This window comes from Plectropomus leopardus, chromosome 13 (assembly GCF_008729295.1).
Source record: "Plectropomus leopardus isolate mb chromosome 13, YSFRI_Pleo_2.0, whole genome shotgun sequence".
NCBI lineage: Eukaryota > Metazoa > Chordata > Actinopteri > Perciformes > Serranidae > Plectropomus > Plectropomus leopardus.
The window spans coordinates 4,535,671-4,562,138 of record NC_056475.1 but is presented as its reverse complement, the minus strand read 5'-3'; the positions used below and the strand labels follow the sequence as shown (position 1 = coordinate 4,562,138).

General features: G+C 42.4%; 1 protein-coding gene across 1 annotated transcript in view; it reads left to right on the top strand.

Annotated features, from left to right (window-relative positions):
* Positions 1 to 23,491: 23,491 nt before the first annotated feature.
* auts2a (activator of transcription and developmental regulator AUTS2 a) overlaps positions 23,492 to 26,468 on the top strand; it is a gene marked incomplete at its 5' end in the record, with an annotated part of 66,966 nt that continues 63,989 nt past the window's right edge. Inside the window, 2 exon segments of the mRNA XM_042499535.1 lie at positions 23,492 to 23,515; positions 25,116 to 25,164. Coding sequence (XP_042355469.1) covers positions 23,492 to 23,515; positions 25,116 to 25,164 — 73 coding nt within the window.

Here is a 26,468-nt window from a genome sequence, read left to right as displayed (position 1 = left end):
ATGACAGAAATATTGTGGAGAACTGTGCGACAGTCTGAGTCTATAAAATGACAACAGGAATAGAAATCAAATATAATCACTGAACATAGTGGTGCTGGAAATGTAATTGTAGGGTAGGTTAGAATGATGAATTTACTACTGTAAGTCTGTCAACTAGAAGGTGTCATTATGTTACAATAGGAAAATTACAGGTATATCTAAAACCAGCATGCACAATAACAGAACTGGAACACAGCCATTATTGTTATTAGTTACACCTGCGTTTCGTAACTCAACAAGACAAGACCTGTTTTGCTCTCTTGTCATTCTGTCTGTACTCATTAAAGTAAAACTCTACAACTCACCGTTTGTCACCAAATGAGGTCACACAATCGTGATTGAGCCAATAGATTAAAGTATTGCAATATTTCAGCCTATTCTTACCTACAGTGGTTAAATACAGCTGCTTTTGCAGTGATTTTGATGAAGTACCGATGCCAAAAGGCACCTTTCACGGCGGTATGATATGTAAGGTTTATTAACCCTTTGAAAGTTGCACTGACATCAGTTTCCTTGTGCTAGGTTTAGATACCTTTCATATATTTTAATCTTTGAACCTTGAGCAAATTGGTTTTATTTCTTTTGAAAACATGGGGAAGTAGTTGGCAACTTGGCAAGAAATGTCCCACAAATAGCAAAAAACTAAAGTAAAGTTAGAAGATTAATAAAAAGAAAAGCTAGTTGAAAATGCCCATGCAAATATATTTATAATAATCAATTATGTATTTTAAATAATGTAATTTTTTTTTTTGTTAAGGACCTTTTCTAGAGCATTGCTACTTTTTTTTAAACTTTACTTTTCATTTTTACGTAATTTTTTGGTTATTTTTTTTTTTTTTACTCTCCTTTTTTTGCCAATTTTCAGGCCATTTTCCTGTACTTTTTGTACAGAATGTGTGCTATTTTGAGTGGTTATCTCTTGAGTTCAGTGCTTTCTTTCCATGTTTTTGAAAGAAATTAATCCAATTTGCTAAGGTTTCAAAAGGTTTAAGTGGCTACGCAAACTTAACTTATTTGATAAAAGTTTGTTCTTACGTTAGGATATTACCCCTTTTTGTATTTCCCGCCTCATCTGTCCCCAGCAGGAGTTTTAAGTTCCTCAGTGACATTCACGTGTGCAAATATAATGAGTACACATCCATTTGCTCAGCAGTCAACGGACACTGGAGGTCAAACATTTGATTTTGTTCGGGGCGCACTGCCAACTTTGTTCTTGGCTTTTCACGTGGGAGGCAGCCAGCATCCTTCTTGCTCCTCCACGTCCAAATTCCTCCTCCCCGGGGGCCGCCTCCTGTCAGGTGTCAGCCAAATAATCACAAGTTAACAGTTGTTAGAAATGACACGGGACCTGCCATCGATCAGCAGTCATGAATCATCAGCTTTGCGGAGAGAGACGGACAGACAGTGTCTGAGGAAGAAAAGAGAGGAGCGGGGGGTCATCGCTCAGAGCAGACAGGCTGCTGATGTGACTGGACCGGCCTGTTTGTATCTACCTGGTTTTCATTAAAGCTGAGATAAAGATGAGATCGGGGAAGTGCTGGAAACATCCGTCTTCAAGTTGTGTGTTTGTGTGTGTGTGTGTGTGTGTGTGTGTGTGGGTGGTTTCATACTGTGTGGTTTTATTAGCAACAATGATGGTTATCACTGAGAAGAGTGATATCAGGCCCTGCAGCTCCTGAGGGGCGTTATTACCTGGAGTGATCTGGTCTGAGGGGTCAGACTCGGACACACACAAAATAAGCTTTTAGCATCCTGGCTATGAAAAATGAGACAATACTGGCTGCATCTATACAAAGTAAGGCTTTATAAAATAGATTGTGTACCCATTGTGTAACCTATATACAATATACACGCGCTTTAGAATAAAATGCAATCCAGTACCGGGCTGTGCGTGTCTGCCTCTGCTGTGTAGAAATTTAAGAATGATTGTTCAGTGTGATCTCAACATATCACAGACCAGACATTTCTTTGTCAAAAATTGTCTTCGCTTTCTGCTTCACTTCCATCATTGTGTCTCATTGTGTGTGTGACACCAGAAGTTAAATGCTTCCTCTCAAAGTTTGCACACAATTAATGATATGAATATTAATAACCAGCAGTGGCAACTTCACAACGGCTGGTATTGTTTTCACGTTGTGAGCGTGTGTGTGTGTGTGTGTGTGTGTGTGTGCGTGCGTGCGTGCGTGTGTGTGTGTGTCTTATCATGGAAAAATATGGTCCTGGTCCTCAAATACTGCTGCTTTGTCAGTGATTTTGGTGTAAGATGCCAGCGCCACAGGGCGGCATCAGTTTGTAACTGAAACCTTTTGTGGTGTTATGATACACCGCCGCTTGGTTGGATGGCAGCTAGTGTGGCAGTAAGACACGCCACTGGACGGTGTCTGTTGGTGACTTCGCTGGACAGAGCCCATCAGGCCACATTATTCTGGACGGCACTCTGAAACAAGAAGAGTTTCTTGTATATAACGAGAGTTTGTACACGTAATAACATGAAAATATCTCATTAAAATGTGTAAAACATCTTATTTTGATATAACAAGATGGTATTTATCTTGGTAATATGTTAAACATTTCATGTTAAAATGTAATAATTAATAGTATTAAATGAGGAAATGGTGTACAGGGAAGGATCAATTAAGAAATCAGCTCATTGACATGATTTGATTATTTTAGTGTATCTTGTTATAACAATAAATTTTCTTGTTATAAATTTGTGCGACGTGTTAACAAAAAATATCTTCAATGTTGTTATATCAAGATTATAGCAAGAAACATTTTTTTACGTTATCACCTAATACTCGTCAGTTTGTTTTTTCTGGCAAGGCAGCAATACGCTTTCCTTAATATAGTATTTAGTATGTATTTGGTAACAATTGTGCACAAACACCCACAGGTGGTTTCACAAGTCCAGTCCAGTCCTGTCTGCCTGTCTCTCTGTCTGTCTGTCTGTCTGACTGCCTGTCTGTCTGTGATGAAGGTCTCATCAGAGGGTTAGTCAGACACTGAGGGAGCGGTTTCATTTTCCCCTCATTACAGCCGGCACTGGAGAATCACCAAGCTTCAAAGCTGCTTGATTGCATTATCAAGCATTTGGTGTATCGCAGGCGTAATCTGCGCCATGTGACCGGGGAGCCAGGCCAGCGTTACAGCACTGGGCTGGATGGAGATGGAGGGAGAGCGGACCTGGATATCAGGCCTGGCATTGATTCGCTTGCTGCAGTTTTTGATGTGATTTGATAGATATACTGCATTGGAGATAGTTCTGACTGAGCGCTTTGCACGTGTTGCCAGTTTGTTGTACTGGTTTTGTAGATAAGCTGCTATTTGCTAAAATATTGCTAAAGAGATGTTACTGTTGTGCTTAAAGTCATAAGAGCCCTGCTGCTTGGCAATGGCAACATGGCTGCTACTGTTGATGTCCAAAAGCTGCTGAGGCTCTTCTCACGCAGCCAGACCTTTCTCCAAAGTGCTGTGTCAGTGTCAGAAAGGTGTGAAATCACCATATTACCATTCTGCTAAAGGGGGAAAAATGCTCTGGTTTGTTTTTGTTTTTCAAAATCAATCACAATCATTTTGGTCTTTGGACAAAAAGTGTAGTGGTAAAACAGACAGTGACAGGGCTAACTGTTAGCATCATACCAATTATTAATGCTAAACGCATTGATAATTGTCAAAAGAGTCGAGCTATTTCATTGACTGTTTAACAGCTCATTTATCTCACAGACCATTTAATAGCTTGTGACAAACGTAAACCAAGGTTTGCTGACAGGCCAAGATCACACACCTGTCGCAAAAAACATTGTATTCATTTATGTTTTTAACTGGAGTCATTTTGAAAGATGCAGCAAATCAACTCTGATCAGACAAAACAGGCATGCCTTTTTGCTCAATCCAAAAATTTGTCAAACCTTGTCATTTTTAGTTTGTAGGTTGTCAGCTTGAAGGTTGTTGTTACTGTTTCCCGTAGCAAAGGGGATTTTGGAAATGGTAACACACACATGGCAGAAGTGGAGGAAAATGCTGGCCAAAATAGTCAGCCAATGACAGGTTTGTAGCCACTGTCTACATACGGTGAGTCAGACTACACAGAGGCGAACAATTTAGTGGGCTAGCGAGTGAGTCACATAATGCAGGAAATGCAAAGGTACATGGGGGAACTATTGCTGCATACAACTGAAATTACAACATATTGTCTCACCATCCACCAAAAAATGAATGTTCATGGCGTCCGCCTTACCTGAAAACATCATCATACACATCACAACAGAATGTCCTCCTTTAAAGTGATGAATAACTCTGCAGCTCTGTTCATGGACTTCTCTCTTAAACACAACCCCATTTGACTGTGGCATTAACTCTCTTCCCAAGTGACATAAAATCAGTCCATGTAGGTTGTAGTGCAGGAATACTCAATTTGCTTTGCTTGAAGGCCACTTTTGTAAATGACGGGAGGCCAGGGGCCAGTCTCAGCAGCCACATTCACATTTCAAGGATTTTAGGACATTTCTGTGATTTTAGGAAATTTCTGAGATTTCAGGAAATTTCTTGGGCTTTAGGATGTTTCTAGGATTTTAGGACATTTGTCTGGTTTAAGAAAGTTTACAGGATTTTAGGAAAATTCTAGGATTTTGGGATGTTTCTTGGGTTGTAGGACAATCCCGTGATATTAAGATTTTGCCTGAATTTTAGAGCATTTGTAGGATTTTAGGGTTTTTTTAGGATTTCAGGACAAAGTGGCTTAGCCAGGACCTCTGTCAGGATGTGTGGGAGAACCTCCACTGGCATTTTACAGTGAATTAGAAAAGGGTTTGGGGGCCAGATTTGGCCCGCAAACCGTAAGTTGAGCGTCACTGTTGCAGTGTGTCTGACACCGATGTTCTATCATTCCTATTGTGTAATGTAATTAGGTTACAGACAAGCATTGGTAAATAACTTTTCTCACTATTCAGAGTAATTGTTACGAGTCATCTAAAGAAAGACGGCGGTCTCATCCCATAGTTGCTGTATTTGTTATGTTGCTGCTTTCAAAGGTCAAACACTGGCAATCACTGTTTATCACTCCGACAATCATTATCAAGATCGGCCGCGGATAAAGAGCTATAAAAGAATTGTAATTATCACCATTTTAGAAACGGTAATTATGGGCATCATTAGCATCCATCATTATGTTTAAGTGGGGCCACGGTCCACTAAACGGCTGTTCATCCTGCACTTTTTATCTTCTCTCTTCATCGCTTTCTCCGCCGAGTGAGAAGAAAAATTAGAGAATGTTTTGGAATCAGTGCCAGCTTAAACAGGGGTGTCTCGTCTGCTTTTTCCCCCACAGTCCAACAGCTCTCCCTCATTCATTTTTAACCAGGTCTCACAAAAGGCTTCACCCCGCTGTGGTTCAAATCAGTTTGGAAAGAGATCACAGGTGTTGATAGCCAAATATGAGCAGTTTTCTTCCTCTGCCAAGTCTGAAAGTATGGACAGTATGTGAATTTGTCGAATACGGGTTGAAGGACAGTTCACAGCCTGTCTAAAGGAACAGAGGGAGCAGAGCTTTAGCTGAAATGAAAGAGAACTGAAGAAAGTAGGTTACATTTAACAATCCCCGCTGATAGACATCCACCTGGTATTCACACTTTTCAGAAGACATAGCACAGCTCCGACCACAAGCCGGCTAATGTTTGTATTCAGCAGTGTAACGGTGGAATCGTGCACGACGTCTCAACCACAGCTTTCCCGCGGATGAATTAGTAATGCTAAAAGATTCCATTTCGTCTATCTAAATGCTGTGTGCAGCGCTCAACCTGGTTAATATAAGGAGCCACTCAATTTTTCATGCCCACGCCAAGTGTAGCCTTCAATTTAACATGCGCTTTTAATCCTGGGAGTGCTAAATTGCTTTTTAATGTCGAGGTACATGGTGTTTTCAGAGTAACTCGTGAAAAATGCATCAGCAATATGCAGAGCAAATCAGATCCAGTGTTTTTTTTTTAGGCTAAAGGAACAAAGCAACACCACAGCAAAGAGGAGCGAAACCAATATGTTGTTTTGACACATCTGTCACCTCAGGGGCCTCAGGAGGACACCAGCGCAGGGAGTGATGTGTGTGTGTGTGTGTGTGTGTGTGTGTGCAATGGTGTGATTAATTGTGTATAACATGTGTGTATATTTTCAGCACTAGATCACCGCTGTATGTGATACTCAACTTACGGCCCGCAGGCCAAATCTGGCTCTGAATGGGGGTTGATTGGTGCCCCCAACCATTTTCTAATTCACAATAAAAATGAAGTGATTCACACTAGGAATTGTTCTTGTACTTTTAGTGTACATAACGTACCAGAGTGCATCAAACAGCATCAAAATAGAGCTTGTTTCCTGCAAATGTCCTAAAATCTTCTAAATATCCTTAAATCCTAGAAATGTCCTGAAACCCTAGAAACATCCTAAAAACCTACAAATGTCCTAAAATCATCGAAACATCCAAATACCCTAGAAATGTGCTCAAATCCTAGAAACATCCTCAACCTAGAAACGGACTCATACCCTAGAAATGTCCCAAAATCCTAGGAAAGGCTTGAAATCCTAGAAATGTCCTAAAATCCTACAAATGTACTCAAATCCTAGAACCATCCACAAATCATAGAAACATACTAAAATCCTACAAATGTCCTATATCCTAGGAACGTCTTGAAATCCTACAAATATCCTAAAATCCTACAAATGTCCAAAAATCTTTGAAATGTCCAAAAATCTTTGAAATGCCCTAAAATCCTAGATATGTCTTGAAATCCTAGAAATGTCCTTTACATACTACAAATGTCCTAAAATCCTGGAATTGTCCTTAAATCCTGGAAATGTCCTTAAAGTCCTAGAAACATATATGGGGCTGCTGCGACTGGCCCCTGGTCCCCTGTCATTTTGCAGAAGTGGCCCCCGAGAAAGCAAGTAGCGTCTCCCTACTCTACATCGTAAAAACTGCTGTTCGGTGTGTCATGTGTGTTTTGTATGTGTGCTCCTCCATGTGTAAAGTCAGTGTCAGGTGTTGTTGTTCCCGCACAGTAGTGTCTGACAGGTGTTTGCAGGCCTCTCCGGCCCTGTTAGCTTCCCATGCAGACCAGATGCCTTAGTGGAGCCGAAGCCCGGACTCTATCGAGCATGACTAAAAGACGATCCCTGACCACTCTGACCACTGTCCCTGGTCAGAGAGTCGGTGAACTCACTCCAAATGACTTCCTCATGGCGAGAAAACCAACCAGTAGTGCGGTGTGTTTAAGTGCAACTTTTTCACCAAGAAATAGGCGACGCAACAGTCGCAGTCAATGTTCTTTGATGTCGGTTTGGTGTGTCTGGCCCTTTAAAACATGATTAAAACATGTTAGTGCGGATGCAGCCTGAAGCATTTTTGCTAAGTGTGTGGACCGCAGTATTGTTCATTCAGCACTTGATCAAACCAAATTAAAAACTTAATGACGCAACTAGCTGTTTACCCCACATCAGTGGGGCCGGGCCAAACCACAGCCTCCTTTAGGGAATTGTGTGTGTGTGTGTGTGTGTGTGTGTGTGTGTGTGTGTGTGTGTGTGTGTGTGTGTGTTTACCTGTGTACTCAGGCATGTGAGGAGAGGTCAAGCTGTGTGTGTGGTGCTGCAGCTTTCTCTCTGGATAAGCAATGCAGCCTATCCCTGTTGCCAGTGCAAATCCTCTTACAGGCTCTGTGTGTGTGTGTGTGTGTGTGTGTGTGTGTGTGTGTGTGTGTGTGTGAGTGTCAGAGAGAGAGAGTGAGACAGACAGCAGGCTGCCCCAGATCATCTTGTTGAAGCTTGGTGTTGGTAAACACAGTACATGATAAGCCTAGCTGAGACGGGCACTGATGATTGAGCTTAGCGCTGGCTGTTGCCTGGGTGGCCCTTAGCACTGATGGTCCCTCGACTGACATTAAGGCCCCAAACAAACATGCTGAAAGAAAACTGCAGATCTAAGCCCGCGTCACTCTTTCGTCACACACACACTGCCACTACTTTACGCTTCTCGCTTTAATCGCAAAAACAAACTCTTAAGGTGGATCATTTAGCACAATTACATAAACACAAACAACACACCTATTCACAAAGAATCACACACACTTCCAGACCTGCGCCCTGGGAGCCTGCGTCCACTCAAATAACCCCATGGTGAATGTGCCGCTGTCAGGCAGCCAGCAGGGCAGCCTCACAATGTGCACATTTAGGACCCAGAGCCTGACGGCGGCGTAGAGTTTGTGGAGGAAAGCGTGGAATGTGTCCCGCAGGCAGATGCAGGCCGCTCTCAAAGGCATCTCTATTACAAGCAGACAAGCGAGGCCTTATGTCATGGTCACCAGCCTCGGAGACACATTTCCAGACTTGTGCCCCGCGCCATGCCAGCACGCGCCCTCGTGGAAATCTACTGGCCCACGCTGCGCTCCACTTCACTGCTGAAAACACGTCGTTAGCATGTGCTGGTCTGATTATGGGATTGTGTGCTGCACAGGGTCCGTATGGTCATGAAAAATCTGGATTAGTCATGGAATTTGCACAAAGCAATTTCCAGGCCTTGAAATGTTTTTGTAAACCAAAAAATTTTGGAAAAGTCATGGACATTTTTTTTCACAAATAAGTATAATAACACATGATGTGTTGAGGGACTGTTGAAAATTTGAAAATGATCATTTCTGTTTTTACAGTTTCTGTAATTTAAAAAAAAAATACCAAATTGCTGAAAATCTTTAAAGACAAAAAAACAACGTTTTTTTCTTTAAATATCAACTAAAATTTGAAAGGAAATCCTCCAATTTTTTCTTTAAAAACTGACAAAAATCTTTAAGTGAACGGTTTTTGTTAAAAAAAAAAAAAAAAACACCAACATTTTTGAAGGAAAAAAACCATCAACTTTTTTCTTTTTTTTTTTAATTTTGAAAAAAAAAATAAGAAAATGCCAGTTTTTTAAAGTCTGTAGTAAAATAAATAAAAAACATAAGTGCCTCCATAGTGCCTAAAAAATATTATATATGTTATGTTTGAATATTCGGTTTTAATCCTGTTCTGAATTTATTATTCTAAAAGTAATATATTTTTAAAAAGCTATTATATAGTAATGAAAAAGAACCGATAAGGATTCTAAAATGTGCCTTAGTCATGGAAGTTTATCGCTAAAAATGTGTACGAACTCTGACTGCAAGAGTGGAGTCCTAAGAGAGTTTCTTTGTGATGCCTTTGACGATAATGAACAGAAATAAGGGTGTGGCGAGCTGTGTTGTTCTTTCATTTGATATCATTGATCTGTTCCCGTGACATCTTGTAAAGTCTTCCATCAAACTTGGTTTAATCCAACTGAAGCTGGGTACCAGCAGCATGATGTGGAGCCAAACATGACAGCTCCGCTCAGGTCTGTCTTCAGCCGGTGGCCTTTTATCGATAGTGACAGATAAAGAGCCCTGTGATCTTGTGAAGCACCAGGCACTAGCGTTGATTGCCATCCCCGCTGATAACACCGCATGCTAATCATTGTAAACATCATGTTGTGGCTTTGACACACTTAGGCTTATCTGTAATTGGTGTAATTGTTACTAGCGTTTAACGAGATCGTCTTCCAGATATGCCGAGTGCCAAAAGGGCCCGGGTATGGCTGAGGCTTCCTCAGATCTGCCTCGCTGATGGGGGCATTAGATCGACACTAACTCCTCGCTGTGCTATTAATGAAAGGCAGCCACGAGCCAGAGCGCAAATCTGATAAAAGGGGCTTGAGATGAGGGGGTCATGAAATATTTAAATATACAGGGCTTCAAAGCGGAAGAGGCCCTCCCGTTCTTGTCAACAGACAGACCCCCTGCAGCCCAGTCATGGCCCCAGTCTCTGGCCGTCAACCAGCTCCACATGTAGGTCACAAACCACCAGCTCACTTTTTCCGCTCTACGGGCCGCGCCAGGGGAAAGGAAGAGAATTCGCAGATGAAATTGCTCCTATCTCCAAAAACACACACTCAACATGGACACACAGTCTTCCTCTTGTTCTCCCATGTTCTAGTGTTACACAGAGGGGGAGATGAGCAGCAGAGGGGCAGCAAAGGGGCAGCGAGGATTTCCCAGCGCTGATTCAGTGGACTCTGACATGTTAAAGCACTCCTCAGATCCTCTGCATCACACATGCTCATGCACAAAACCATCACAAACCACAACCAAAGGCCCATTTTACACTTTCCGTTCAAGGCAGAAATATCACGCTGTTACTCCACCTCACCCTACTTTATATTCTGTAGAGAGACAGAACCCTCTTTTACAGAGATTGTGGTATAGGGTCGCCGTCTCTAGAAGTGACGCATCAGCTTCTAGTGTAACATATAACATATGTGTCTGCAGCGCTTTCTAAACAAGGACAGTGGCATATAACAATTATTTAATATCTCAGTTATTTGGTAGCTGATCTTGTCCTTTACTCGGAGGGTAAGGAGCTCCCAGACCTCATTGTCTTCCCAGTTTGTGGACGTTTATGGGTGCTGTTCTTCTTGTTGTTCCTCTTTGTTAGCTGCTTTTTACATCTGCTGTGGGTGTTACTCATACCATAGGCCTCACGGGTGAAAGTCCGCCGTTTGTTGGACCCATCCATCACCCCTCCTGCCCATCCTACAAGGACCTTCCAGCTTTTTATATTACATCACCACCAGCAACCTGACGCCATCCAACAGCGTATCATACAGCAACACCAGGTGCCATCCAGCTGACCACGAGGGTTCTGTCGGGCTGTGTTACAAAGTGAAGCCACCTGGCAACATATCATATGATCATAAAATGTGGCTTTCGGGTTGGTGTCAGATGCCAAAATCACTGACATAGCAGAGGTATTTGACGACTTCTGAATGAGAAATGGCTAAAATGTCACAGTTAGATGTAAAAAACATGCTGTTATTCCCCGCGATCTCTCCCTGCTGGCTGCTGGCTGTTTACAGTCCTGTAACTTCTCCCTCCACCACTAGGTGTCGCAGTGTCTTTCAGCTCAGCTGCCTGTTGCACGAGAAGAGACCGGAGACTGAGCTTTGGTGGTGCATGCTGTGCACTACATACAATGAGTTTAATAGAAAGAGGGGCTTGAAAAACATACCCTCTGGATTTCTAAATACCCTTGAATACCAAATTACTGTGATACCACCTAAATGTAATGACATGATTTATAAAGTGCTGCTGACATGTTTGTTATATGTCACATTAGAGACAGACACTGTTGTGTTGAACATCATGCCTGTTACGTCTCTTTTGCTTCCAGTATGCCGGCATGCTATCTAAGGGTTGTTTACACGGCAACAGTTCTTGCATGAAACGTTAAACTTTTGTTTAAGGTTTCATTCCTTTTTTAATGTTTTCTAACTTTTCGCGGCCCTATAGCGTGCTCTGTTGGTATAAAGGGCTTCAAAGATATTTGAAAGTACAGAGGGCTCCTGGCATTCAGGCTTTTGCAGCATATGATCCTCTTTTTGGGAACTCCTGAGGGAAACAGCACGGATCACCTGTCAACCAAAAAACAATCAGCATTCCATTTTCATTGAGATGGATCACAGACCATCTCCCTTTTCCTCATGTTCACCCTTTTTTTTGTCTCAAAGGGGCCTAAACTGCCCAGTTCTCTCCCTCCCATCGTCCGCCCCCCCAGCAGGGAGGCTACTGTAGACAGAACAACGACCTTATTTAGCTCAGGCCCTGCAAAATGCAATTAGAAACCCCTCAATGGCCAGCGGGGGCCCGGGATGAGATGGAGGGAGTGAGGAGGACAGCGACAGAAAGGGAAAAAGGGCTGGGGGGGCAGCGGGCTGAGACCTCCCTGCTGTCTGTCACCCTGCTGGCTTTTGATGTCCGTGGCCCATCTTGTGTCCCCCTAGAGAGCCTATCATCAGGGCCCCACTCTGGAGCTGTTGAGCACAGAGAGAGCCGTGGAGAGGCTTGTTTGAGTGGAGCGCGGGGGGTGCGGGTGGATGACTGGGGCTGTCTCCGTCGGTGCCTGACAGAATGGTCTTGACGGAGCGTTTCAGAGGCCTAATCCCTCCAACCATACTCCTCCAGCCGGGCGAATCGCTCGGGGGGTCTGCAGAGGGTCAGACGTGTTTTAATACAACGCCTTAGTGGTGATTTCCTCAGTGCTTTCCTGTAGTCATTCCTTTTTAAATAACACAGCAGGCTGTTTCTCTCCCCTCCTTTTTCTTCCCTGTTTGGCTCCATCCCCCTCTCCGTCTCGTCTGTCTCTCCCCGTCTCCTCCTGTTTTGTTTTCCTCTCCCGCTCTCTTCCTCTCTCCTCCTTTATCTCCCTGCCTCCCCTTGTCTCCTCTCTCCCATCGCGCCACCGAGAAGAAAGAAACAAAAAGGGAAAATATTATCCCTGCCAGCACAGTTGCTCTTGCTTAGTATTAAGTCGAGGCCTCATGGGGGGTTCCAGCACCGTGGTTCTTTGGTTGTAGATGTCTACTGGGTCTCCACAAATATAAAGACATGCAGATTAGGGAGAAAAATTAAAGCTGGGGGTTTGTCATGCAGAGGGTTATCTGTTAGGAATGTTTTGTCTGTCTGGGATACGGCTCCACTGTAAAGCTTCAGAGAGAAAATTGGGGTCAAATTAAAAGAGGCTCATAATCCTTCTTTTTTTGTCATTGAGATCAAATGTCTCAACGGCTTGATGAGGTTATACTGAATAAGCTTATCAATGAATTTGTATGACAAGCAGCCCCGTGTTTACACTGACGTGATGTAGAGATGAAAGCTAACATCACAAACAAATAATCTCTTAAAATACAGCACATTAAAATTCAGATTTCCCTGCCTGGTTCAGGAGCGGAGACAGTTCATGTCCTCAGCCAATTTCATCTCTGTGTAAACACTGAATGACAGCGCTATAGATAAAGACACATATTTGTCCTTTTTAATATAATTTGGCTTTGGAATGAGTATTTATACTGACATTAAAGGACCAATGTGTAGGATGTAGGAAAAGTGCAATACATTATAATAATTATGTTTTGCTGAATGTATAATCACCTGAAAATAAGAATAATAGTTTTTTTGTTACCTTAGGATGAGCTGTTTATAGTGCGTCCTTGTTCATGAAGATCGCCATGTTGCACTGCCATGTTTCTATAGTAACCCAGAAGGGACAAATCAATCCCTCTAAATAGTCGATTTTTTTGTAGTTAGAGATGTAAATTTGCATTTCCTAAAATAGTGAAGACATCACCCGCCATACATTGCTTTACTCTGCCTCTGATTGGCTAACCCTGACATCCTTATCCTAACTAACGCAACCAATGGAGGCAACGAGTATTGGCCAATCAGATGAGGAGTATGGCGTGCAGTGTCCGAGTGTGATTGTAATTAAATTACAGTAATTAATCAGAATGTTGGTGATTACAAAGGGGTTACATATAAAAAAATCTACAAAAGTTTACATGTTGAATAAAACATTTATTATGTTGCTTTACATCTTTTTGCCAAGCAGGAATGCCTTCTTTTGGGATATTTTTGGGCAATACGAATCAGAAAAACAAAAAAAAAAAAAATAGTTATGTAACCTCTTACTTTTTTAATAGGGTAACTAGTTATCTGTAACCTATTACATTTCAAAAGAAGCTTATTTGTTTTTTTTACCTGTTTAAATCACTGGGTTTGTTTTGGAGAGGAGGAGACCTCTGCGAATAATTTGGCTCCGAGTAAAAACCTGTTGAACATCTGGATTAAAAGTTATCAGAGAAAAGGTGAGCACACATTAGCAGGTTCTGAGCGAATGGCCAGACTCCAACATGCCAAACAGTATTGGAGAAACACTGATTTTTAACTGGAAACTGCTTTATTTGTTTTTTTTACCAGTGTAATTTAGCAGGTCTATTTGTGGTGGAGGGAGGGGATCTCTGCGGAAAATTCAGCTCCAGCTAAACACCTACTAAACGTCAGGTTCTTGAGATATTGAAGAAAAAAGTGAGCACACATAGGCAGGTGCTGGGCTAATGGCCTGTTTTCAACATGCCAAACAGCACTGAAGAAACACTGACTTTTAATGTGAAACTGCTTTATTTGGTGGTTCTATGGTTGTTAATTACCGAGTCAATTTGTCGTGGGGAGGACAAGACCTCTCCGGATAATTCAGTTCATGGTAAAAACCTCCTGAACGTCTGGATCTTAAATTACCAGAGAAAAAAGGTGAGCACACGTTAGCGGTGCTAGGTTACCGGCTCAACAGCATAGAGGAAATACTGATTTTGAACTTCTTTTTACTGTTTTTAATCACCTGGTCTGTTTGTTTTGGAGGGGAAGAGACCCTAGCAAAAATGTCCAAGACAATGAACACTGAAGGAATTTTAATCGAGAGAAATTTTAGCGCTTTTAAAATTTACAATCTTCACTGGTAGACACCACTAAACCTCCCTAAATCTTACACACAGCTCCTTTAAATGAAAATGTTAATGATAAATAAGGCCTAATATACATGATGATGATAATGTGTGTGTGCATGTGTGCGTGCGTGCGTGTGTGTGTGTGTGCATGTGTGCGTGCGTGCGTGCGTGTGCGTGCGTGCGTGTGCGTGTGTGTGTGTGTGTGTGTGTGTGTGTGTGCGCGCGCGCGCGCGTGTTTTGGGGCGGGTAGCACATATGCTCCTCTCTGTAAGAAGGGGAGGGAGTGATTGACTGGTCTGAAATTATCCACGGCATCGCAGCCCACAGCCCACATTCCACGACAATGTCTGTAATTTAAGAAAAAGGGTCTCCCATTTCGCTTGTGACTGGACAGAGTAGTGCTGAGTGTGTGTGTGTGTGTGTGTGTGTGTGAGTGTTGGAGGGGGGTTGCATTAGGGATGTAACTAAAGCATTTGAGGCAGGGAAGGTTAAACCAATTTTCTTGTCTGCATTGTTTTCCAAAGTGAGTCCCACGGCAGCGACATTAGACTGATGGCCAGTGAAGTCGGTTTGTTCCCGCTGACAGGCCGGTCCTTTCTGCGCCCGCAATGTCAACTGGATCTGATTATTGCCTACCAGATCCAGATAATGTCTGCCATTGATCAGGCCATTTATCTTGAACTCCTACGGCCCCGGCCTGCTTTCAGAGACCACAGGGAGATAAGCAGATACAGATAAGCAGATAACATAGTCTCCACAGGCTTTTAACAACCGGAAGAAATACTTTTCCGCTGCTTCCCCGGCTGACATATGATGTGAGTTTCATATCTCTCGGCTCAGGATGCTTTATTATAACAAAAAGGATCTGCTTTTAGAGGTATCGGATCAGATCAGACCAGACGCTTTTATCCCTGTGTCCGTCAATCTTGCTGAAAAAAATTTGCAAAGAAATGCAAAGTAGGGATTAATTTTTGTTATTTACAGGTTTAATATTGAAAAGCGTGTCTGTGACAACGCTGATGGAAATTCTCAAGTCCTTAAATCTCTCATTCTCTGTCAGGATGTTTGATTGATGCAGTTTAAGAGAAAAGACTGTCAGCTTTTCCAAAGGCTTTCTCCACTTTTGGCACGCTATGGTGTCCCAGTTTTTATAGCGTTTTTTAACGCCGGGGTACATTTGTCTTTGTCTGTGCGTGTGTGTTTGCATGCACAGCCGTGTGTCATCCCCACATTAATGCTAGCAATGAGTGACAGATTAATTTATGTCTGGCTACGTGTCTGAGGAATTGGGAAGAAAGGGCCTGTCAGTGCTGCTTGTCGGGAGGGGGTAGAGATTAGAGCCAGTTGTCATTGACAACCCAGTGCAGGCTCTGAGAGATAAGGTCGGATGTAATGACTGTACAAAATAAATAAATAAATAAAATTAATTTCAAAAAACATCCTCACTCCGCCCTCAAAAGGCTGGGAGAAGAGGAGATGTTGGCATTTCCAAGTGTGTGGGTTTATGTGTGCACAATTAGAAATATTTCACAGTTCTTAGATTGCGCCGCAACATTTGGACATTTCAGATTTTGAGCAGCAAGGAAGGTGTGATCTAATCCCACCCCCTCCTCTGAGAGAAGAGCAGGATTTATTTTTCAAAAATCCATGTAAAACAGGTTTTATTTATTTTGAACTGTGTGCAGTACATGTTTTTTAACAAGCAGTATTTTTTAAATTCCAATAGATTATTGTGTGTAAATATGCGGTGAAACATAATGAGCTTCAACTGTTTGCCTGCTTGTGATACACTGCCAGTTATTAAGTTTACTGTGTTTCCATGAATCAAAATCCCCACATGAAACTTGAATATTGATGAAATATGTATTGCTAAGTGGTTGATATATAGTCTTATTATTACTAAGTCTTTAAAGTGGAGTTTTAAGCTTAAATTTCACTGTGAAATTCTGTCTGCCTCTGGGTACAAAAAAATGAAGCCACGATTTACAAGGTAGGAACATTAGTGAACAGGCCCACCGGACACAGATGAAGGGGCACATAGTGTCATGTCTCTGTAATTAACAAGTACTGACCATAAAGAGATCCAAAGGAACTGCAAGGAGCCACAAAATAACTTGGAAAAGGGGGAAAACAGCCACTCCCACCCTGTTTAGACCTGGCATCAACATGCGCCTCTGGTGATCTGACCACAACTGGACAGCACTTAATACAACAGCCACCAATGATCTGTTCCAGTCACTCAAACTATTTGCTGAGGTGGTCTGGGACACATTTGACCTGAGCTGTCCACTTGCATTTAAATCACAGTAAGGCATACTAAAACCAGGTCTAAAGCAGGTCTCAAAGATTCACAAAATGACCAAAAAAAGACACAAATTTAACCTCAAGAGACATAAAATAACTACAAAGAGATGCAAATCAACTAAAAAGAGTCATAAAATGACCAAAATAGACACAAATTACATAAAAGAGACATAAAATGACTACAGACATAAAAAACAACTATAAAGAGACACAAATGACAAAAAAGATGCATTAACACTACAAATAGATGCAAAACAAATTGACAAAAACAGGCTAAACAGCTATAAAGTGCGTGTCTTGTTTCTATGTAGCAGGTAGGGACTGGGGACGCATATCGGTGCAGAGGGACCCTTTGTCTTAAAATCCGCCCCCGTGTCAACCACTGCTCAACCAAAACGCCAACAGCAGGTGAAATAGCGTACGATTTACACTTGATTTATCTCTACATCTACTCTGTGGGTTGGCACAACATTTTGCACATTCGTGTTTCCCAGAAGACGGATCCGAATGACTTTGGCTGATGTTTCATCTCTTCAGTTTTTTCCTCTTTCGCCTCCATGAGGTTAACATTTGTGGTTTAGAGTGAATTGCCATGATATTTGGTACATGCATTCATGTTCCTCTCAGTGCCCTGCAGTCCTTTGTCTAGCTAAGTATAGTTTCAATATTTTTATTCTCACAAAGACGTTACTGAGGTGAAACTGTTGCTGAAATACTCACTCACTGACCGCTGTTCACCACTTCTGACGACTCTGTTCAGTGTCATTAAGAAAACTCTCTTTCCATTTCCTGGCCTCTGCATTCAATCCTAGTCTCAGTCGTAAATGGGGTTTTTTCGCCCCTGTAAAGCAAAGACCGGGCTCTGAGTCAACAGACAAACCTAATAAGAGCTTTTAACATATTACATTGCCGGCACTCATGTTACACTTATCAGTAATATTTTAAACGATGGTAGATTTGGCATAATGGCAGGAAGGCTCATAAAAGCGAGCCGGTCCCCTGTGATTGTAATCTAGGAGAGAGTTCCTGTAAAATTAAACCGCGGTTGCGGGGGGAGAGACAAACATGCCTCTGGTTGCTTTGAAGTGGAGAATCAGCGTCCAAAAAAGGAATAAAAGATGACAAAATGTCAGTGTGAGGCTGATGGTCTATAGACAGAACTTACGTGCCCAGACAGCAATTACTGAGATACATAGCATACATCAAGACATTGTGTTTGATCTCAGTGCCTCATTCTCTCGCATAGACGATGTTTTTCCACGTGAAACTGTGCACAGTTCTCATTTTTTATGTGTTCATCCCTGTCATCGTTTCATTTGAATTAAAAATAATGCGCAGCGAGAGATCTGGACGCCGATTGTTTGGCAGCATGGCTGTAATCACAGACTTGCGGTCGCTCTCAAATCTGATAATGACCATTTAAAATGGAGAACAGCGGCTCGTTCATCGCTTCTCTTGCACAGGCCCCCGTGAAAACGACTGGTAGCCATTTTCTGTCGATGGCAGTCGTATAAATACATATCTTGAAGCAAGCCATGTCATGCTTTTGAAGCCAAACCACGCTACGCTCTTGATGTTTCATCACAATCACCGCTTCAAACACAAGAATCCCTGTGATCTAATTACATGTAACCACAGTTGGTACATTTGCAACTAATTTTAGACTTGATTTACTGCGTTTCCGTTGTATGAACCGTGGTGCTGTACAGCTACATAATGTCGCTGGAGTTATCAAGATGTTTTCCCACAGCCTGCAAGCAACAGTATGCCAGAGGTTAATCACTTCATTAGTTTAAGTTGTTCAATGCACCAAACATACAAGTGCATGCATGTCAGGAACCTCTAACATGATTGTGCAGGCTGCTCTTTCTCCCAGGCCCTTTGTGACCACAGCCTTTATCCTCTGTAACTGAACCAAGTGGCTGGACTTTAACTGGCCACCTGAGGCCAATTCCTCCCAGCCCTGATGGTACTTCACATTTCTATGTCTCTGCTCCAGCGACAGCAGTGGCCAGAGGCACCATGTTTTCGGGTTGTCTTTCCGTCCGTCCATCCATCCCATTCTCATGAACGTGATATCTCAAGAACACATAAAGAGCATTTCTTCAAATTTAGCGTAAACATTCACTGGGACTCAACCATAAAGTGATCAGTTTTTGGTGGTCAAGGGTCAAAGTCTTTGTCCTTTTTATTCTTGTGAACATGATCTCAAGAAGAAAATTTCTTCAAATTTGGCACAAACTTCCACTTGGACTCAAGGATGAACTGATTACATTTAATGTTCAAAGGTCACTGTGACCTCGTTCCTCTCATTTCTGTGAACATGAGACCTCAAGAACACTTTGAGGGAATATCCTGAAATTTAGCACAAACATCACTTGGCCTTAACGATAAACTGATTAGATATTCATAGTTAAAGTTCAAAGATCACTGTGATCGTTAGTTTCATTCTAGTAAATACAATTTGCCAAGAACACATTTAGGAAATAACATCCAATTTGGCATAAACGTGGACTGGACTCATCTATGAAGTGATCTAATTTTGGTGGTGAGAGGTCAAGGTCACTGTGACCTCGACATTTTCATTCTTATGATCACGATATCTCAAGAATCCATAAAGGGAATTTCTTCAAATTTGGCACAAACGTCCACGCAAACTGAAAAGATTTTGGTCATGAAAGTTCAAGGTCACTGTTACCTCATCCCACTTATTCTTGCAAGTGCAATGTCTCAAAAACTCCTTGAGGGACTTTCTTCAAATTTGGCACAAACGTCCATTGGACTCAACGATACACATCAGATTTTAAAGGTAAAAGGTCATGGTTACTGAGAACTCATTAAACACGTTTTTGACCATAACTCAAGAACTTATATGATAATTGTGACAAAATTTGACACAAATGTCTCAGAGGATAAAATGATGACATGTTATATCCAAAAGGTCAAAGGATTATTCAACATCATAACCGACAAACAGGCGAGGACATTTGGTCAGATACTGAGAGACACTGTGCTGATTGTAGTGATCTTCTGTGCTGCCGATTTGATGTGTGTGAAGCGTTTACATTTTAGAATTTGTAGCTTCTTTGCAGCAACATCCATTATGTAAATCCTTGTCATGGCTAAATATGAGTCTGACCAGACATGCTTGTAAACTATAACTGCAACTTGACTGATCTGCAGAGGCATACAACCACAAGGCAGTAATTCTAGTTTTCTTTTGCGTGTCGAAAGCGTGTCCATGAACAGCTTTGCCCATTGTAACTCGATACGGATAAATCGTTTTCTGCTCAATGTAAACTTCTCAGTTTAACCACATTGAGCATCTGACTGCAGTTTGGATGAAAGTGCCTTTTTGTGTTGATGTATGAGGATTTTGTTTTTACCACTCTGAATCTCAGGCAACTGTATATCCCATTTCCCATGACTTCATGTTTGTATGGGCCGGTCCCAGCCAGCCAACGGACCCTCGCTCCCTCTGTTACCGAGGGACGGATTAGCATCTCAGCTATGAGCTAAGTCTGTTTTCTGCTCTGTGGTTGCTCAGGCTGAACTGGCAGGGAAAGACTTTGCAGTGTGACTCTATTGTACACCCATTGACCTCCCAGCCAGCGGGTTAATGCTCATTAGACGAGCTGTAGGATGTGAGGGTTTTGCACTATCAAGAGGATCTTCCAGGAATGTCCAGCGGGAAATCGGGATTTGTCTAATGTGAGGCAAAGAAGGATGAAGCGCTGTCGCTTCTCGGGTAAATGTTACTTTCAGGGCTGCAGTGTGAATCCTAACAGGATAGTGTCCTACTTTAAATCTGTGTGATCCCTTTTAAGTGACCAGTGTGTGGAATTTTGGGAGATATATTTGCAAAAATGGATTATTATGTAATAAGTATGTTTTCTTTAGTGTACAATCAGCTGAAAATCATTGTGCTTTTGTGACCTTAGAGTGAGCCATTTATATCTACATCGGGAGCGGGTCCTAGTATATGGAGATCAACATTTTGCACCACCATGAATCTGCAGTAGCCCAGAATGGTCAAACTATACACTGGCTCCAGATATGGCCATTTGTATTTTTGCGTTTTTGCATTTTTGCCTCGGTAAGTAAGAAGCCCAACTGCATGTTACACTGTTTGTAATGTGAAACTGCTTTATTCAGTGTTTCTAGGGGTTTAAATCACCAGATCCGTTTGTTTTGGAGAGAAAGCGGCCTTTGTGGATTATTCTGCTTCCCTTGAAAACGTCCTGAACATCTGGATCTTCAGTTATCAGAGAAAAATGTGACTTCACATTAGCATGTGTTCGACTAGCCGCCAGCAGCTACATGCCAAAGCGCATCAGAAAGACATTGTTTTTTAAGCTAAAGCTGCTTTATTCATTTTTTTGATCAGTTTTAATCACCGGGTCTGTTTGTTTTGGAAAGGAAGAGACCTCTAAGGATAATTAAGCTCACGGTAAAAACCTCCTGAATCAGAAATAGCAGAGCTCACATTAACTTATGAGAGAAAAGGGCTGAGCATGTCGTGGGCGAGCAGCCCGTCCCCGAGATGCCATGCCGCAGCAGAGATTCACTGATTTATAACGTGAAACTGCTTTATTCTGTGTTCATAGCTGTTTTTAATCACCTGGTTTGTTTGTTTTGGATAGGAAGAGACCTCTGTGGTCGGCTTAGGAGGTATGATGGTATACCAGAGTATCTGGAAATCCAGAAGTTATGTTTTTCAATTCCGTCATTAATACCTCTCTCTATTAAACTCATTGTATGTAGTGCACAGTACGCACCACCAGAGCTCTGTTTCTAATGGTAGTACACGGTAGTATGGTAGTACTGAAAGACACCATGATATCTGGTGTTGGAGGGAGAAGTTACAGGACTGTAAACAGCCGGCAGCCAGCAGAGAGAGAGACCGTGGGGAATAACAGCATGTTTTTTACATCAAACGTGGTGAATTAAAGATTTATTTTGACCAAACCGGAGCTGGTGATTTAAGGAACAGTGGAAGTAATAACTACATACTAGCAAGAGCAACCAGGACAGTTTGGTTGAGTTTTATTTTGTGTCTGTCGAGTTTGAATGACGTTGTAGTTCTGTTTGATAAGGAAAATAGGTGTGATAGTCATTTTTATTAATTTAAAGTATTAAAGTATTTATTACTCTTAAAAGCTGAGAATCAGTAGCACACTCACCGTCAGAGGGGTTTGCGCTGCACACTTATGCCCTCATACACTGTACACCTCGATGAAATTTAAGTATGGTATGAAATATTACATACTTCCCAAGCCTATTCTGTGGCTAAGTCAGCTTCTGATAAAAATCTCCTAAATCGTGAAAATGAAGAAATTCTAGCCATGAGAAGCTTTAGCTGGTTGCAATCTGCAATTCACTGCTAGACACCCCGAAAAAATCCCCCAAATTTTACACATTTCACCTTTAACTACTATGGCATCAGTATTGGGAAACGCCAGTACAGAGCGAGGCGCTGCCAGCTCCACAGGGCTGTTTTTTTGTGACCCTGGGTGGGAAAGCTTATAAAAAAAAATCCCTCCATGGCTTGGTGAAGTTATCGCAAAATTATAAACGTGGGGATTTATGTCTGCAGTGTCAGTGGTTTAGGTCTGTCAGGGTGGGCCAAAGAGAGCTCAAAGCTCAAATTGAAGGCTGAATGACCTGAAGTGTTTTTTATATTACCAGCTGACCTCCCCTCAGGCCAGTGGAGTGGGAGTTGATCCAACAGGAAGACCAGTGAGGAGGTGCACGCTGTCCATAAAGGAGCGTTTTGTTTTTCCTCCCCTCACGGTAGCAGCACCCTACTGGGGAATTCATTAGGGGCTGACATCATCTCACTCAGTACAGAGTGAAAGAAAGAATATCTTTCTGCCTCCGCTCTCCCCTCCCTCCCTCCTTTCTCTCTCTCTCTCCCTCACTCTCTCTCTGCCTCCTTATCTAGCTCTGGTGCGCGTCTGTCTCTCCTTTTGCGCGACATTTACGCAAAAGGTAAAAGTGTGCGCCTCTAAAATCGAGCTCCAAGCTTTCCAGCAGCCCCCATAAAACATGTTTATCTTTTGAATCCAAGTCCGCCTGGAAATCAGGAAGTGGGAGGACCCGAGCGTGAAGCCAGCAGCAGCAGCAGCACTCAGGCAGTCAGTCGCTGGATGAATGGGAGTTTGTCTGGCGCTTGATGGGGAGAGGCTCTTGTGTGCCCACGACCGGGATTCGTCGGAGAGAGCGCAGCAGCTCGGCTTTGCAGCTGAACACACAGCGACAGCGGGCTCGCACCTTGTGAAGTTTTGCTCACCGCTTGTGTGATTTGGCTCCGTGTGCGCAGAGGAAACTGGCCGTGCGCTTTGTTGGATTGGTTTGCTCCGTCGGACGCAGCCTCCTCTCTCTGCGCACCAACACAAACACCTCACGGATCCAGTTGGTTACCTCTCACGGATATTTCAGGAGAATCTACGTGAAAAAAATCACATTGTGTCGCGAGGAAAAGCAAAGATCAAGGGATTTTTCTTTCTCTCTCGTCGCCTCAGTGCTGTTGCAGAAGCTCTCCGTGGCGAGACACATGGCTCCCTTTGTCCAAAAGGCGCAGTAGCTTTGTGAACGGCTTTGGATTTTTTTTCTTCTCTTCTTGGAAAGGCTTCTTCTTCTCTCTACGCATGGCTGTCCTCAATTTAAACGGAGTAGACTTCGCCGCCTCTTGTGTGGATTATATTATTTGAAAAGCAGAATGTGAAACGAGGCCATATTTACCAGACCGAGAAAGTAATATCCTGACTTATTTGCCTTCTTGCTAACCTTGCCACATCAAAGGTATGCGCGCTGGCTCCGAGCCGCTTCTAATCTCAGATTTCATTGTGTGTGATATTGTGCAAAATGCTCTTTATAATAGGGACCGTTTTCATGCCGCCGCTTATGCTGTCATTTATTCTGCAGCTTTCATTGTTTACATTCTGTCAGTGTTGCATTAGTGAATAAATGCACGGTTCAAGACAAGGTTTTAACAATACAACGACAATAATGTAGCACTTTTCATTTTGATTTTGTTACTTGGCATCTCCTGCAGCCTTAAAACCATAAGAATACATGCATAAGCTGTCACTGCACGATGTTTTAATACTCCTGTCTTTAATATAACCCTGCTGTCAAAGTGCAATGCATTAACATAGCATTTTGTTGCTCAGAATTTCAATAAATCCAAAGCGAGGACATCCATAAAGCCAGGTATCAGAAATTAATATTATTCAGAAACCTGTCAGTCTCCCCATGTGCAGCTCAGCGGGTGTTGTCCTGTTTCTCTTCTGTCCTTGCAACCTGTAGTTACTTTCTAATATGATAATCTTTCACCTACATGTCCTGGTTTACACATAATTAATCTGTGACTTGGTTTTTTCACCTATATAAGCCTTTTATTGTAATTCAGCTTTAAATCCCATCACTGCATATTTTATTCCCGCACAGTGATGCTGCCGGGAAGGTTTGAAGAAGGATGGAGGTATTTTGTCGCGGAGCAACAGTGCCACCAAGTGGCGTGAATGTGCACAGCCTCTTGTTTTGTTTCAGTCTAATACCAAATATTGGTTTTGATCATGATGCTCAGGTTACACAAATAATTGGGGACGTAATTTTGGGCATGACAGGATGCAGACACTTGATCTGCATTGGTTTATTTTGGATTAAATTTGCTCCTGAAGATTGTTAAAATTGAAACCATAGATCAAGCACTAATGGTCAGAAATATGTTTTCCAACCACATCATAAATCTTCAGTATTACAGCTGACTTTAAATAACAGTTTGGGGACTTTTTTTTTTTTTTTTTTTTTTACATAATTCAGTTTTTTTATTGATTTTAAATCGATTGGCACATGATTAACAGGTTAACATGTCAAATGAGACATTACATTGGCAACAATAATAAATAAATAAATAAATATAATGGCTACAGAATAATGGAGAGCCATACAAGAGAGGGCACAACAAAAGTCAAAATCCCCCTCCAAAAATGTAATTAATAATTGGAGATAAAACTGTAAAAATAAAACAAAAATTGAAAATTGCATTTATACAAATGATAATAATATAATAAAATAAAGAGAGAGAGACTGAACAATAGTCATATTTCAGGGTTTTCAGACAGTGTAATATAATTCCAAAAATCCCCCTCATTGGTGTCTGGCATGGTTTCAGTCAGTCATCCTGGCCAGCATGGATTGTACAAGGCCATTCTTTCGTTTCTGGGGGTTTGGTTTGTGAAAGTTTGGGAACTTAAGGAATAATTTACCATAACTCAATACTGTTCTTTCAGTCAGCAGGCGTTGCTCCACACTGTCCCCCAAAAATGCAATCCAACAGCATGTTTGGACATTTTGGTGGAAAATTACATTCTTCTAATTCCAGTCTCCTCTTTTCCAGGTCTCCGATGCCAGCTCCGAGAAATTTTTCAGCACAGCTGCAGTTAAAGGTACAGATGATTTTATTTTCTTTCTGCCTCGCTGCTGAAATGTTGTCAGTATGTTGGTGCAGGTGCCGTTCTGCTGGTGTTATTACCATGCTGAAATGGGAATGCAATGTGAGATGATTGTCATTTAAGATAATGCAACAGCAATAATGCATCATAGACATAAAGCTGATCTAATTTACCCAATGTAGACAGGAATGAAATACGGCGCTGCCGTTTTCAGATGTAAGATGAAAATCTCTCTGCAGATGAAATCATTAAAATGTGAAAACCTAAAAGGTCACTTTCATGAACGTAACGTGTGACACTTCGTTGCAAATGTGCTGAGGTGCAGCAGGAGTTGTCCTGCAGCCAGAGGAGGAGGATAATGCTGCTGGGAATGAAGTAAGGGCATCTGTTTATGGCCTCAGTGTGCCAACACCACATGTGACCTCATTATCAAGTCACTAATTTGCTGTTAAAAGCAGCCCCATTTTCTCCAGCTCGGGGATAATGGAGGTGCCCCGTGTGAATGGACATTCCTCTGTAATGGGGGGGAGTTACCACACAGGGCAGGAGGGAGGCTCCGAGACGAGGGCTATGACCCCTTCAGGGCTGTGGCAGGAACAGGGACGATTGCTGGAGATAGGTTCTTACACACACACACACACACACACACACACACACACACACACACACACACACACACACACACACACACACACTCCTCCTCTTCCTCGCACTTTCCGCCAAACACATTCCCACATTCTGGCCTTTGATTCCCTCCAGGGCTTGATTTGTGGCGTCCATTGGGGGGGCTCAATGGCCGTGCTTGACAGGGAGGTTTCCTTTTGAACGTGCTCCTCTGTGGACTGATTTGGTTCCCTTGAAAGGATTAAGGCCCCCTTTGTGCAGCCTAAATCAACAGAGGGCCCCCCTCTCTCCCCCTCTATGAAAGGACCTGACTGGGGAAACAGTACACAAAATACGCTTTCTCTCTGCTGCATGATAGTCCACTCTCTTGGCCCCTGTTCCCATTTAAATACCTCTTCTTTTCTTCCCTTTTACCATCTCCGTCCCCTCCTCCTCTCCTGCCATATGCTAATGTGTGCCGCCGCAAAGGCCAGTAAAGGCCAGTAAAAGAATCCAGGTGCAGGGAGAGCCAGGAGCTCTGGTATTTTTATGGAGGGTGGTGTTCAGATTAAAAGAGTCGGGTGAGTTTTTGTTGGAGGGGATTACTATTACTCTAATGCAACCAAACCCCGGTACAAGCTGCTCAGACAAATATGGCAAGAGAGGTTCGTTTGTGGGACGACAAGTGTCAATAT